This window comes from Electrophorus electricus, chromosome 12, assembly GCF_041902795.1.
Source record: "Electrophorus electricus isolate QZ-2024a chromosome 12, ASM4190279v1, whole genome shotgun sequence".
Classification (NCBI taxonomy): domain Eukaryota; kingdom Metazoa; phylum Chordata; class Actinopteri; order Gymnotiformes; family Gymnotidae; genus Electrophorus; species Electrophorus electricus.
In genome coordinates this window covers 10,004,210-10,020,283 of record NC_137508.1, presented here as the reverse complement: position 1 = coordinate 10,020,283, position 16,074 = coordinate 10,004,210, and the positions used below count along the sequence as shown (strand labels likewise).

Genomic DNA, 16,074 nt, shown 5'->3' with positions numbered 1-16,074 from the left:
ATGAAAATGGATTGAGTTTATCCATTTTCTCTAAGTGTCAGGTAGCCTGCCCATGGTAGCTGGTTGTGTTGTTAGAAACCAGAGTACACATCCGGGAGACACCAAGAACATCGTTCCAATGCAACCTAACCCCACCTTTTCTTTGCCTCTATTGGATAGTAGAATGTTTTGACCTCAAATAAAGTTTAACGTCATAGGGTTTCTGTTATGTCAGTCACAAAGTATCAAAAATAGGCTGATTCTAGCGTCGTCCCTGAGGTAAACTAAGAGGTGTATGGTTTGTAGAGAAGATGCCCTAAAAAATAACAATGTTTTCTTAAGGAACGCTATAAAAATAAATCATGTTTAGAATACGTCTTTTACATCTCATAAAAATCAGTTAGAGACCTACTGGCATCAGTAGCGATACTCGTTGTTAGCTCGTGTATGCTACAAAACAGTTGGTAGCTAGGTAGGTAATTAGGTTAGCGAGCTAGCGAGCAGAACGCTTGTAAGGTTACTTTAGCTAATATTTTCGTCATTGTTTCCTGTTGACTTGTTTTTACTTTTGTGGAGTTGACTCTCAGTACGTTGTTTTTTTTTTCTCGATTGGGACGTCCAAGAAGTACTTTTGCCAAGTTAAACTCTTGTACTAGCCAGCCATCCAGCTAGCTAAATCATTAGATTGCAGCTTCCTTCGATGGTGCTGCCGTCAAGGTAAGGGCTGTCGTTAACGGTCTTTAATTCAGTTTATGTATAGCTAAGTAAAGCTTTACTGTATTTGATACAAGTACAATATTGTTCCTTGTAAAGGCTGAGTTACTGGCTCAGCCTCCTGTAGAAGACAATTTAGCTAGCTAGCTTGTCTTTCAAAGTTGCTACAAAGTAAAATGATAGAATGCTACTTAGCTATTTTTCTGTTTCGATGAATGAATGTTGTCACTCACGTTAGCGTTCTTGATTTTTAAATATAGATAGGTGTGTAGCATTAGGTAGCTAGCTAGAATCTTAACCTACATAAAAATATTTTGGTTCCTGTTTTGTTGTTAATTTTACATAATATGATTGGTTGTTTTAAAGATGTAGCTAACCAGCTGTTTTCATTGCAAGATAGCTAGCGTTAGCTAATCTAGGTAGCTAGGTTAACTTGGCTAGGTTAGCCAGCTGCATAGCCCATCTTAAACGTGCAGGCAGAGTGGCGAAAAGTCCTCAAAGTTGATCATTTATTTTGGGTTGACTTTAGTGATGCAAACATTAGCTAACTAGATACCAACCTTAATTCCAATATCAATAACCTTTTTACCTATAGCACTATTAAAAATCACGCTAAAAATCACTAGTGAGGAGAGGTTTTTAAGTGTTGTGTGCGTAATTTTTAAAATGTTTCAGGGTACTGTTATTTTACTGCTGATGTATGCTATTATTAAACAAGTTTCTGAGTGCTTGTCTTTGCTGACGAATTTTTATCCATTAGATTTTTTGTTAGGAAATATTTGATCTTGTATGATCACCCTTTCTCATTTAATTTGTGAGCTTCCAGCATTTGTAACCCTATCCACACCTGATTTAGTGTTTTCTGCAAGAGTACAGCTTTCAAAAACCAAATAAGAAACATTGATTAGCTGTACTGGCATGTGTCTGGCTCTCATTTAGTGTGTACAAGCTATTTATAAAGATATTATAACAAGGAGACACTGCTTGTACACACCTTTATGCAAACAGACCTTTAGGGATATTAAACTGTCAATCAATAGCAGTTTTATTCATGCTGTGGTGTTTGTTGCACAGTTTTTATTAAACCGTGTGTTTTGTCTTTTCAACAGCATAGAACTCTTTACAGGATGAGTGTCTACAGAGGTAGTAGTGAGATCACAGCCCTCAATCTTCCTCTGTGGGCAGAAGTAATCTCAGTCTCCTCCTGAGTGCCTGCCTCTCCATGTAAACATGGCTGACAAGAGGGAGCCACCATTTTTCAATGATGATAACTTGGGGGTTGTCCACTACAAGCTGCCCTTCTATGAGACTATGGAGCTGTTCATAGAGACTCTGACAGGGACCTGCTTCCAGCTGCGAGTCTCTCCATTTGAGACGGTCATCTCGGTCAAAGCCAAAATTCAGCGCCTAGAGGGTATGTTTGCTTTCATAAATAACTTTTTATAGGCCTTTTTAATCAATTGGTTTGCTTTATTATGGTGACATTGACATTGCCAGCAAATTACACAATGCAGGCTGTCATCAGGTGTAAGCGAGTTTGTTTCCTGGTTTGCTTGAGTTTTTCTGTGTTCTTATGTCTGGCTATGTACAGAGGGAATTATGGTATGACTTGTCATAATTTTATGGAATAACACCATACATAATGAAGCTGTAACCAAATATCCTTTATTATCATCTGTTATTATTAATGAGTCCAAACAGAGCTTTGTATTCTAGTTGTAATGAAACAAGCATACATTTACTGGCATTTCTAAGTCACTAACATTTACCACCAAATGTTCTGTCATCTCTTTGAAACTTGACTTAAGTCTTATAAATACAATGAATTCTTGGAATCATCAGAAATACCTCTTGAGGGAAAAAAAGCAATATTGCACTATGCTTCCTTGAAAAAGGTTACATTTGCTATTTTGAAACACCTTTCCTGTCTCTGATAAAAAGAGATGAGCATTGGTTGTCTCACAGGGAGATGAGCATAGTGAGCTGATTTCAGTTGCCTGCAGTAATTTATTTTCTTTTTCTTCTTTAGCAAGTCATTGTATTCTGCTTGTGTGCTTGATTAACACTATACACTTTACAGATAAGTGTGAAAAACACAGACGGAACATTAGTTTGCCTCCTGAATGGGAATACAGAGTATTGGCTTGGATCACTATTGGCTTGGGTTGCTGTTCTATAGTGCACATGGGTCTGTAAACGTGCCAGACTGTGATGCATGGAGATCTGCCTGTCAGCCTCATGCTCTGATTTGCTTGTAGGTGTCAGACAGCCTGCAGCCTGAGCACACGTCTACTACCTTGCTGTAGCAAGCTTGGCTCTCTCCTTCACTCCTTGCCAAAACTAAGCAAGTTACACTGTGCTATGTAGTATGTCTTTGCATTGTCTCGCTCATAAATGTGAATCTTTTGTGTCAGCAGCCTTTTTTTCTAGTAGTTTTGCAGCTCTGTAATTTAATACTAGTTTACTAATGTGGTTTTATTTCACTTATTTATGAGCAAGGAACACAAATGAACAATTGATGATGCACTGTTAATTATCCAGTCAAGGGATTATTTTGCTAATAAGATTTCTACATTGACTAAGCAATAATGTTAACATAAACGCCATACCTGAGTGTATATGTTAGTATAAATAATAATATTAATGTTTTATTAAGTGCCTTTCATGGACTCAAGGATGCTTTACAATAAAAGAGAAACAGTAAAAAAAAAAAATTATATGGACCCCCTATGTAGAAAAACTCTGAGTGAGTTTTGATTAGTATCCTTGTGGTCTTGCGGAGTCTCTGTTTTGAATTTGGTGGTATCACAGTAGAGACGTCAGGTGATCTTGTCCCTGGAAATCAAGGCTGCGGTCTGTGGAGGTTTATAGTATCCCAGGACTGTGTGTGTGGCAGCTAAAGGGCATGATCAGGCATGTTTTAGGACAATAGGTGAGACAAAGCCCTGCCCACTGCATCTTGCAAAATATAAGCTGTCTATCCATCTCACAGTATTATGGTTTTCATCTCACCTCAGTCATTTCTGAAGGCTTGGGCTGGCAGGGTAGGGATTAGACAGAGCCCCCCCCCCCCCCCCCCCCCAAAAAAAAACAAATGCCAAATCTGTCATGAATGATTGCCCACTATTTGAAACATTACTATTTTATTAATTGTATTGACAAAATGTATAAATATATGGATAATTTTCCATTTTATGAAAATCATTCACTTCTGATGGTCTAGCTATTTGGTATTTTGGGCATGCATGGTTTTTGAAGTTTGTGATAAGTGAGAAATCGCAAGTTTCAATTAATGCAATTTAGTATTATGGCTGCTTCAACATATTTATTCCAGCTATATATTCTGTTCCTCATCAAATGAATGTTATAAGAAACAAGAATTTCTGTTGTGTGTGTTGAGCTCTCTGAGCCAAAAATAAAAATAGAGTGAAATATTTATTTTGAATATTCTGAGAGTGCTGGCAAATGACATGTAGTCATGCACATGCAACCTAAGAAGGCTTGTGTGTTGTGATGTGATGTGATTTATTCATAGGCAAGTACTAAGAACTGCTAATCGCAAACATAGCCTATTTCTCAGAAATAGCACAAATGTATTTTGCAAGTCAAACAGATCTATTTATTTATCCCAGGAAAAGTGAACTCTTTCTTGATTTAAAAGTCCTGTGTGGCTTTTTGATTTCTATTTTATGGATTATTTGAGAAGTTATGCTGAACTACTGAGTAGAACGTTACTGAGCCACACAGCAAGAGAGAGTAGCACACTTTCTAGTAGTAGAAAGTTTTACAATAATTAATGTTGAGTTCAGTCTCGTCATTGTCACTTGTTCTAACAGCTATTATATAAGCATTTTAAAAATGGACTGCACTGTGAGAAAGCTATTGTGTTAAGTAGACTGCTTATTATGGTGTGGTATTTTATTGCTTATATCTAAACATCACATTAAACAGCATATATAGTGTTTGAACTAAATAAAGATGTTTCTTAGTACTATTATTATTAATGCATCTAAACTTTAAGATTTGAAAGGCACTATGAAGCTTAAAAGAAATTGTGAAGGAAGACAAATATTTGGCTGCCCATATCAAACTTGCTTGTCAGTAGAAACAGCTGAGACCTGTGAGCAAGGACTCATTTTAAACAACAAAAAAGTTAATCATTGGCATCTGGTAACCAAAAACACACAACCTGATATGATGAAAATCTACACTGGTGCTGTAATATATTCCAGGAACAAGCTTGATCTATATCCAGAAAACTGGTGACATATTGTGTAAAATGTAAATAAACAGAGTTCAATTTTATGGTAAAAGAGGAAAATGATGGCTTCCCCAGTTTGTAATGCTCTTCTTCCTGATGGTAGGTAAATTAGGGTGAGCCCTGTCTTTTCAGTGTTACCTGGCACATTTAATCACAGCAAGAAATATTGATTGTGAGTAAGTATGCTTTAAGGACTGATCCTGGCCTCATATATTGAGGTGCTCTGACTCATGTTGCTCTTGTATTTGTTATATATTAGATAAAATCTGGCCATAAACTGGGTATTGCAAGCAATGTCATTCATTTACCCTGCCCCCATTTGTTATTTCCTTTAGTTTCCTGACCTCTACTCTGCCCCACTTAGATGTAGGAGCTGCAGAGAATTGATGTCTTATATCCCTGTGCTCAGATGCTACTATGCAGAACAAACTAGTTGTTACCGAAATAAGCCCTTTTCAGGAAATTTCTTTAAAAATGTAAATCCACTGCTATTATCAAATTTAGCTTCAGTGCCAGACGAAGATGAAGCACTTAAAAGCAGCCTATGTGAAGGTAATGATGCTAAGAACAAAAGTGGCAATAACCACCTTATATACCTGTTTAACAAAAATGGCCCATATTCTTTGGCAGAAATGAGAACAGAAGAGCACCCTGTATCATTCTGCTGAAGTGTATACTGTATGTAAGCTACAGAAGGTGGCAGCACTGAGTCATATTTGTTCTTCTGCATGTCAAACCTGGGAGACATTATGAGGAACTTTGCTCGATTTCATTTACTATTTTTTTTCTTTAATGTTTCAGATGAATTTCCAATGAAAGGCCTATTAGCATCACCTGTTCGTTATTAAATTTGGTTCTCTCTCTCGTTGTCTCTCACGCTCTTTATAATGCTTACTGGCCTTGAGGTTAGATGAGAGCTGTTTAGACAGATACGTGTGCAGTTTTTGAATGGTTTCAAATTTATTTTTAGTTTTATTTATCTCTTCTTATTTATGCTGCTGTTTGCTGCATAGTTCACCCTTAAGTGAAAATCCAATGCACTGTACAAGGTGGTTATTGCAAATGGTATATAATATGAGGTTTTGCCCACAGCCATTCTCAGAAGCCTTCCACTATCAGCAAGGTCAGACTCTACCCAGTGGCACTTTTGGGTATTTTGCAATGTAGATGTTGGTTATCACAGACTCCTTATGTCTTTTTTTTTTAAATTTATTTATTTTTTTAATTTTTTTATTTTTTTCTCTCTAGGTATCCCAGCCACCCAGCAGCATTTGATCTGGAACAGTCTGGAACTTGAAGATGAGTATTGTTTGCATGACTACAGGTAATTATTTTCCTTTCTGCAGTACTTTACATTGATTAGGAACAACGTGGCACCAAGGCATTTCATTGTGTTTACTGGAATGTTAGCCACATCAAGTGAAGTTCTCAAATTCCGAAATGTTCTCTCAGACTGAATTTGCAGATGGTAAATTCTTGCCGGTTAGCTCCCCACTTGGTGGTTGGTGGAAAGATGTTTTGCTGCTGGGTGCCACATGTCTGTAAATGTTGTTTATGTTGCATAAAGAGAAGAGTTTATAGTCTGGGGAATTTTTTAATGAGATGGTAATTCATTAAAATTCCTGCACATTATTGATGGGTCTTGTGAGATGGTGCTGCTTGGGGTGACAGTAACTGACTGACTGCCATTTCAGCATTGCAGAAGGCTGCACTCTTAAGCTGGTCCTTGCCATGAGGGGTGGGCCTATCAATACCAGACGAGGTATCTGACCAGTACTATCTACTTTTATTATATAGCAATACAAAAAAGCTGGGAAGCATGAATTTAGCTAATTTACTGATTAAGATGATATGTCTGGCTTTTTTTAATGAGGTTTATGGAATGTCTGGTATTACTGTAGGTTCTAAAGTTTGGAGGGATGGTCATTTAAAATGTGATTATGGATTGATAAAGGGTTGTTTTGCTCATCAGCTGATGGATATTTCATAGAAGCCCAAATCTTTTTTCCTTTTTAGTGACTGTGGATGATTCGGTGAAAGATGCATCTGACTGCTTGAATTCAAGACAGGATGAGGTGTGGGAAAAGTCTCTGTCTAATAAACAGGTTACTTTCCTGGTATACAGAGAGGGCGACCAGCTCAACTTCTTCCGGGTTGTGGATCGTGGAGATGGAACCCTTACACCTGTGTCTGAGTCACTAAGGTCTGTTCAAAGAAAAAAGAGACAGTTCATGTTAAGAGGAACCATGTATTGCTTTAATTTTTAGATAGAAACAGATGTGTCCAGGAGCTAATTGTTTATAACTTGGCCAACTTGGCTGGCTCTCTCTCTCTCTCTCTCTCTCTCTCTCTCTGTCTCTCTCTCTCTCTCTCTCTCTCTCTCTCTCTCTCTCTCTCTCTCTCTCTCTCTCTCTCTCTCTCTCTCTCTCTCTCTCTCTCATTCTCTTCACTCTAAATTATATATACACTTAACAGCCATTTTATTAGAAATACATATTTTGTACCTACACTTATTACCACTTAACTAGGTTGTTATAGGTACCTTTTGTGAATGTATACTCGTATACTCCATTTGTTACAAAACATAGGTCATCAGTTTTCTTCTACTTGATGTCAGTTTCTGTCCACCAGGGCTGACCAGTTTCTATTCAAGACTATAGCTGGACAAGCGTTATTTGGGTGGTGGACCCTTCTCTATGCTCTGTGCTCTGACTGTTCACCTGCAAGCGGTCTCTAATATGCTGCTGATTATTGCAACTGTAATGTTATTTTACATAATGTATTTCCTCTTAGGTGAACATGCATTGTGAATTGAGGGAAAATGAGAATATCAAATTGGTCCAAAAGCTAGAATATTTTTTTTTCATAGCTGGCAGGGTAGTATTAGAATGGTAAGTGGGTTGCCAGAGGCTCTAGTAATGTTTGTCTTCAAACAGACCTAGTCTAGACCAGGACAGTTTTGGTTATGAATAGCTTTATATAGCAGTTTTGCCCTTTGAAGTTAGATAAGCTTAGTCATAGCTTCAGAAGTGAGGTTTAACTGATCCATGTCTTAGACAAAGCACTTCTAGTGGAGGTTTGTTGAGAAGAACATATTATAATCAGACTGCAACTGCTGCATATGCACAGTGTATGTAAACAATAACACTACATCGCAACACGTCATGTCACCAGTAATGGCTTTTGAGTGTTTTAGCATATTACACTGAATTGTGTTAATGCTATTACAAATTTTCACTACCTTTTGTCATATAAACTCTGGGGTATAAGCATGTATAAACATGTAGTTGCAATCCTAATGGCAGTTGGCTTGTCATTTAAACCAGTACAAGAAAAACTTTGTGAACTAATAAAAAAAAATTGTTGAAAAAATCTGGAAGGATTAAGTCACTCGGTTTGGAAGTACAGAATTTGGTATGAAACCGTGTTTGCTGCAGTGATCTAGAAAACAACAAGAGTACTGAACAGGCTTGAGGATTTATGCTAAAGGATTTGTGCTTGTATGTTGGTGATCATTTCAGTGGTGGTCCCCAGCATAATGTGTACACTGAGGAAGAGGAAGAGGGTGTTGGCAGTTCCTCTAGTCATCTGACACTGGAGAACTCCATCACCATGAACAAAATGAAGTTGCTCAAAGCCAAGATGGAGAATATGAACCTCAATAAAAAGGTACCAAAAACAGAAATTTATAGATTTTTCTTTAACCTTTCTGATGTGTTTATTTTGATGTTCTTATATTTAAGTGCTACTGAATCAGTACTTGCTCAGCATATAAAACAGCAGCCTCTAAAGGAGACCCAGTGGAATGCAGTTTTCCAGCTGTCTGCAGGAGTGTCACCAAGCCCACAGTGATTTTGATTAAAACACCCGGTTGATAACTACAAGCTCAGCACACTGACACATTGAATTCGTTATTCATACTTAACTCAGTAGTCATTAGGATCCTGACAAATTGTTTGGATTCTCCTGCAAGTATTTATGTGCATTTAATATCTAGAGGAAACCTAGATATTGGGCTTGAGTCCCCATTTGAGTCCATGACTGATGATGGTGTGTGTGTAAATGTTTACACATCCCAGAGAAATGCATTGTGTGTTGTTTTGTTCCTGTCGTATGTGTGGTGTGGTTTGATTTTCAGCCCAAGAAGTCTGCTAAGTTAAAAGTCAGGCCTCCAGTTGGCCCGCGGCCTTGCAGTAGCTCGCTTGGCTCTGCTCGCCACCACCGAATGTTCCGGGTCCTTCCTCAGATAGGCCACACCTCTGCAACACATCTACCTCCAACTGGTGACCAGCAGCAACCTGTGACCCCCTCCTCAGCTGCCAGCCCCTCCAGCATGCTTGTCGTCCCGCACAGGAGTTCTGCCTCTAGCAGAGCTACTCCTGCACTGGCAACTTCTAGCATATACATGCTTCAAGAAGGGGAGCCTTGGAATAATCCCACCCCTAGGAAGATTAGGCTGCCTCCCAAAGTCTCCCGACTAGATGTGGCTGGGTCTAAGGTTATGAGGGACTGTGTGTACCCACCTCTCTCCATCCTATCCAGTCCCTCAAGTCAAGATGAGGCAGATCCCCCGAGTGACAGAGTAGCTCTAGTGGAAGATGCAGTTTTAATGGAGTCACCCAAACCTGTTGCGTTCAACAGCCAGCTTCCAGAACCACTTAGCCTAGATGTGTCTGCTCAGCAGGAAGCCAGACTAGACTCCTTAGGACCCATGGCCAAGCCAGTGGCAACAGCTCCACTGCTCTCCCAAGCCATTGGCGCAGACCCTGTGAGCACGTGGCCGATGGGCACTAAGATGCTGCAGGATGAAGGGCCTTCGTTGAGCTCCCTGCACCTATCCGCAGAGCCACTTATCCCTCCACAGATGCCTCAGCCCTTTGAGTTCACCGGGACTTCCCTGCGGCCCGGCCCATCTCGCACACTCCTCGCCCCTGCTGATGGCTCTCCTGCCCCGCCCTGCACGCCTCCCCAGACCACGCATCTGCGGAGTTTCAGTGTGTCCTCTCCTGGCGAGCGTCTGGAAGTGATCTCCAAGAGCGAGGTGCGGGATATGACTACGGCAGCCAACAAGGCCTCCAAAGAGCAGCTGGGTTGCATGAGGAATGCTGCGCTGCTGGCGTCACTGGCTGGCCCTGGCAGTGAAGCGACGCTGGCAGGGCCCTGCGCGCTGGGCAGATTGTGTGGCACTTCAGCTCCCTTGCCAGCCAGCATCCATCTGCTGCAAGAGGACCTGCTGCGGAGGTTATCACCCATGCAGACATCAGCTGCATACATGGTGAGGACACCTGTATCTGTATATCCCTGAATTTCTCGTCAGAGAGCTCAGCCTTATTTGAGCTCAGTGTAGTGGAAGGGGAAATGTGATCGCTTCTGTTTGATAAGTTGATTTTGTTCAAATCTTTGATAGTACCGATGGATTTCTTGAGAACCGCACTTTAGGACTAATGTCAAAATTATGCCTCTCAGCCTGCACTCACACAGGAATACACACTAGGCTATAAATGAGCTCTTGCAATGAAAAACCATGCATGTCCATATACTGTTTTTCTGCAATCTACAATATAAAAACAATAATGTAAACCATTATTGCAAGTTTTATTTTTAAATGCCCTCATGAATCAAGCAAGGTAACACTTATTTATCATTTGAATGTAATTTTAATGTAAAAGTTGTAAAAAAAAATAAAAGTTCTAAAAAAATTACAAAAACTAAACTGATTACACAAAAAGGGGATACATATGGTTTTCATTACAAAGGCTCAAATAGTACCAGTATTCCATAGTTTTACAAAACTTTTTTTTTTTTCCCCCCCTTCAGCCATCAGGAATCCTAGGCTCATCAAGTGGACCCTCCACTTCAGTGAAAAGACTAGGTGAGGTTGTACACTTTATAATCAGGGTGTGTGTATTGGGAGAGATGAATCTATAAGATAGAATGCAATGATCCTAGTACACCATGTCTCTGTGTTCCGGTGCCACATCACGTCCACCAGCACTCCTTGTCATCTGCTGTAAAATGGCTGTTTAGCTTCTCTTTGCCAAGTGCGTCATCTATGTGGGGAATCAAGTGTGTGATGCTTTTCCAGCTGTGACTGTTTTCAACATTTTTCTGCCCCTCTTTCACATGCTGCCCAATTGCTCTGCATCCCAGACAACTATTTAATGCTACACTGAACAACATTGGGAGGAATGCCTTATCATTTCTTGAGCCTTGGAGGCTGCTGACGAGCTGAATCTCTCGGTCTTGGAAACCGCACAGTTCAGGCCTTGAAATGATCTTTGCTACTGCTAGGCTCATTATCTTAATGATAGGATGCATTAAGCACCTCATGTCGAGGGTGCCAGAAAGTTACTGAGTTCTCGCCTCCTGGCTGGCTTCATTTTTCTCCTGAAGTGCCTTACTTCAGAGGTGACCTGATGTGGTCTGAGCCAGCGGTGACATGAATAAGTGAAATGCATCACCTCCTGTAGTTATTTATGTATCAGATAGGATTTAAGAGTTTATAAATACACTGATGAAACAGATAATATGAAACACAGCTGTCCAGCTTGGCTCTAGCTGTATTTCGTGACTGACTACTTTGTGTGGATTTCCTGTAGTGAGTTGAGCTCACCTGTGATGGGGGGGCAGGACTGTACTGCTTTATAGGGACTGATGCATGTTGTATGGGGCCAGCAGTGGGGTGGCAGGACTTTAATTATTCACTAGCATTCAAAAAAGAACTGCTGCTGACTACTGATAGAAACCAAGCAACAGGGAATGCAATCTGCACCTCTCCTGCCACAGCTCTGCCCCCCTTGCTAAAACACATGTACCTGTTCTCAAATTCACACTCATACAAGCAGTTGTGGTCAGAGGGATGCACAGTTGATATAAAATAGCCCACAAGATACCAACTGTTTAGACTAATACTTCAGGGTTGCAGAAATGAAGAAGTCTTAAGGGTGCGTGGGTTGAATGCAAAACATTGTTCAGCTTTTGGTGTTCGTGGTTTTCTGCCGTGATCCCAGAACCATTGCTGCCAGTGTCCTTGCACCATCTCCAGTGCTCTGTCATATCTGAGACTGTCAGTGGCACAGAGGCACGTCTGTCGCTGAATGGATCAGAACTGATGGCTCTCAGAATGCAACCACAAATCCGGTCTCATGTCTCAGCACCTGGCCTAGTGCCACTCCTGGCAGTGTTGTGACAAAAACGTTCCTTTTTCATGTTGCTGTGTGCTTCTCTCACTTTGTAACTTTGTGACTCGTTAACTGTATAATCTAAAACATGACTTTATGTGGCGACCCGACTGACTGTTGTGATTTTGTGAAGTGCTTTTTTGTGGGTATTGCTTCTGTAGTTCAGAGGTGAAATCTACATTTGAGAACTTGTTCTCATTTCCAGTGCGTTGCATGTAGCTTGGGTTCCACAGCAGAACTGACCATACTACAATTAGAAGGGAAAGATGGCAGGGCTCCAGTCCTATCCCAGTGATGCTGGTCACATATAGTACCAACCAGAATGGTTGTCTGGGAGTTGTAGATGAAGTCAGAAGGTTATTGCATTATTCAGCATGAGGTTGCATGGCCAGTAGTTCAAGCAGATGCTATTGCTGATTTAATGTGTTTTGGTAGTGTGGTAAACCAGAAATAAACCTGCAGCACTGGGAGATGGCTGAACTACAGGATAATGTTTAAAAAGATGCAAGAAATCTTAGAATCTTGAACATCTTCCACCAATTTTTTATTTCAGTGAGGCTTTCAATATTGAATATACTGGAGTTTTCCTTATGATATTGCTTTCTATAATGTTTTAGGCACTCCAACATATCACCTCCCTCCTGTGAAAGCCCCTGTTGGCACAAAGAAGAAGACTTCAAAGCACTGCTTCCTATGTGGGAAGAAGACTGGGCTAGCCACCAGCTACGACTGCAGGTACTTATCTTAGACCACAGGGAATAGCTGTTAGTCTCTTGCATCTTTTGAGCATTTCTTACTGAACCTGCATAGACTAGATCTTTTACTCTAAGCAATATGATGTAGAGTGTTTTGATCAGAACGGTAAAGTTTGTGGACCTTTTAAATATGTGGAGTCGGATTCCTTTTCAAACACAGGATTTGTCTCACACGTTTTTGATCTTGCATCCCTAGAGAGTCCTTTGTAGAGGACTTCTGTTGTTTTACAATATGCCGTGCTGTATTCCACACAGCGCTCTGAGCAGGGGTACCGATGTGGGATCAGACTCCTCCTCTGTTTATAGTGAGCGTAGTCAGAATAAAACAGGTCCAGGATCAGTACCTCTGCTCCAATAGCTTTGTGAATACATACTTCTGTGTTTTGGCATTGTCAGGTATGGTGTGCCATCCATGGCTGGCCTCTGTATTATCTACATCGCTAGTTCTCCTAATGCACAGAACCATGTGCATCAACTGTGGAATAAAATTTTAAACAGCATTATTTCAGTCTTTGCTCTGTGAGATGCCCTATCTTTCCAGTAAAACTGAAACGTTTCTTTTTTTTATACATGGCTTGAGTTTTGTTGAATTGACAGAACAGACAAGTGATGATGCCCATAGAATCTAAGTTTAAGAAGAGTGAGACTTGGTTGCAATCACTCCAAATCCTGAAAAACAAAGAACATCTCATTTTTCTGAACTGTCTGTACTGTAAACTGATACGCCATTGTTAATGATTGACTTCTGGTTGCTTATTATCTGTGTTCATGTCCCTGGAAAACAAAACTGACCACTCTAATAGGATCTGACTACTTACCAGATTTTCAATCTGTATATTGTAGTATCTTGTAGGGTTATATAATCTGACAGTAATTTAAATGAGATGTTATAGGATCTATCATTGCCTTGCTAGGCTAGTTTCATATTTCATCGCCATACATTTTAATATATATAAATATCTCCTGATGATGCTCCTCTGTTTTCCTAAGATGTGGCAACAACTTCTGCTCCATGCACCGCTATGCAGAGACCCATGACTGCAGTTATGACTACAAAAGTACTGGTCGACGCTTTCTACAAGAGTCTAACCCTATCATTAGTGGACAAAAGCTGCCCAAAATATGAAAGCACTATATGGACAAAAGAAGAGGAAAGAGATGATGACCATGAGTGATTAAAAGCACATGACCTTGACCACCAGATTGTGCATTTATCACACACTCTGCTTAAATGTCAAGGGCTTATGTGTAGAAACGAAAACTAAAGTAGCACACTATTTTTTTTTGTTGTTGTTAGTTACTTTTGCACAAACATGATCTTTTTTTTTTTTACTCTGTTGTCTTATTGTAAGAAACGTTATAGAACAAGGCATGAGAAATAGCCCAAGTTGTTTCTAAACAAGTTTCCATCATACTACAAAATTTTAAATGAACACAATGCATGGCTTTAGATATATATGTATACATATTTTTGTTTTGTTTAAAAAAAAAAAGATACCTTTTATGAGACAAGTCTTTGAGAGATGCACTTTAGAAATAATGTATATTTCTTGAGAGGAAGCGGACTGTAATGGACTGTAATGTCTTTGTGATGAAGTGTTATGTTGATTGAATGTCCCAATATCCAACAGTTCAGGCATCTTATGTTTTCCTTTCTCTTAATTGGTCAGGCTTGCGCCACTCTAGACATCATATCAGATGTCACACATTTATGGTAAAAGAGGATCTCTATAACTTGAGTTTCACTTTGAATGCAAGGTGTACATGTTTGTGAACTGTAAACACCACTATGCAGTATGGCCTCGTAGCATTAATTTTGGGGAGAGGTTGATATGGTAGAATTTGACACCTAGCTGGTTGCCATTGTGAAGGTTCTGTTTTGTACTTTGGAATCATTTTTTGAATACAAAGCACAGTCAGCAGTCGATGCTTAACATTTTCAGTATTTATTTGGAAGATTAAACTTATAAAAATACCTGTGTTTCTGTAGCTGTTTTATTGATTTGATTTTGAACTGGAGACTTGCTGATGCATGAATATGGGGATGTTTTGCTTCACCACCACATATATATTATGCTTTTATATCGAGAGAGGCAGAAAAAATACTTTAATTTGTCCTCGTACTTTTTGAAAATACTTTTTGTCTACCTCTCCTTGATAAAACAATGGAAACCCTATTCATTACCTGATATATTTCAAATTGGGCTCAATAAAAAAAAATAAATAAATATAAATAAATTAATATATATATATATATATATATATATATATATATATATATATATATATATATATATATATATATATTAGTTATTCTTTGTTTTAGATCTGGCTGTTATTTAAAGTAATGCCTGACAATGCCAACACCAGTTGCTTGAGACATGGTTTCAGAAGCATTCCCTTGAGCATGTCATTTCTACATTAAAAAATATGACTCCCTTTTCAAACCTTCCTTCATGTTGTTGAATATGTGAACAATTTTTGGCCACTCTAAAACTAGCATAACATTGTATGGATTCATTATACTTAAAGACCCTAAATGATGGCTAAGAAAGTGTATTGATTGATTAATTTTATACTCAAAATAAGGTGTTTTGCAAAAATAATAAGCAGTGTCCAAGAGCATTTCCCTATGTTCATCTGACCTGCAAGGTTTGTATTGGTGCTTCTGAATGCAAACGTAAAGTTAACAGTTCGATTCCTTGCAGTTAGATTCTGCAAATGATCGACTCCATTGTTGATCATCTTAGGCACTATGTATGCCTTTGTTATTACATGCACAAGTTCCTTGTGGGGAAGTCTTATGTTGTGTAATCCAGATAATCTAAAATTTATATAAGTAGATAACAAGGATGTAATCTTAGACAATAACCTGTTGTATCACTTTTTGTTGTAAAAAGGTGGGAAAGATGGAACATGCATTTGGCAAAGAAAAAAACCCCACCTAAAACCTTGGATGGGGAGACTGGACTTCTCTTTGTTTGACAGGATCCTTTCTCAAACCAAGAGACATTATAGAGCATTGTTCATAGAAGGTCAGCAGTGCTCAGAGGGAGTGTGCTCTAGCTACACACTTATTTTACTGCATAAACCCAGCCAAGCATTGTCAGAAGCTCTTTAAAATATACAATTTACCCAAATCAGTTACTATTGTATTAAACTAAAAATGAAAAGTATCCATTTC

The 16,074-nt window shown here is 39.2% G+C and overlaps 1 protein-coding gene across 1 annotated transcript; it reads left to right on the top strand.

Moving 5' to 3' along the window:
• The first annotated feature begins 215 nt into the window (after positions 1-215).
• zfand4 (zinc finger, AN1-type domain 4) lies at positions 216-14,865 on the top strand. The gene is made up of 10 exons (XM_027022769.3): positions 216-696; positions 1,803-2,107; positions 6,203-6,278; positions 6,649-6,716; positions 6,971-7,157; positions 8,476-8,623; positions 9,093-10,229; positions 10,772-10,826; positions 12,753-12,870; positions 13,881-14,865. The coding sequence occupies exons 2-10, from the start codon at positions 1,924-1,926 to the stop codon at positions 14,014-14,016; spliced, it is 2,109 nt and encodes a 702-aa protein (XP_026878570.2). The 5' UTR covers positions 216-696; positions 1,803-1,923; the 3' UTR covers positions 14,017-14,865.
• The last annotated feature ends 1,209 nt before the right edge of the window (positions 14,866-16,074 follow it).

Coding starts and splice junctions, on each gene's coding strand:
- zfand4 (XM_027022769.3), top strand. CDS start 1,924: ATGGCTGACAAGAGGGAGCCACCATTTTTCAATGATGATAACTTGGGG. Junction 8,624..9,092: donor ATATGAACCTCAATAAAAAG/GTACCAAAAACA, acceptor TTTGATTTTCAG/CCCAAGAAGTCTGCTAAGTT. Junction 10,230..10,771: donor AGACATCAGCTGCATACATG/GTGAGGACACCT, acceptor CCCCCCCTTCAG/CCATCAGGAATCCTAGGCTC.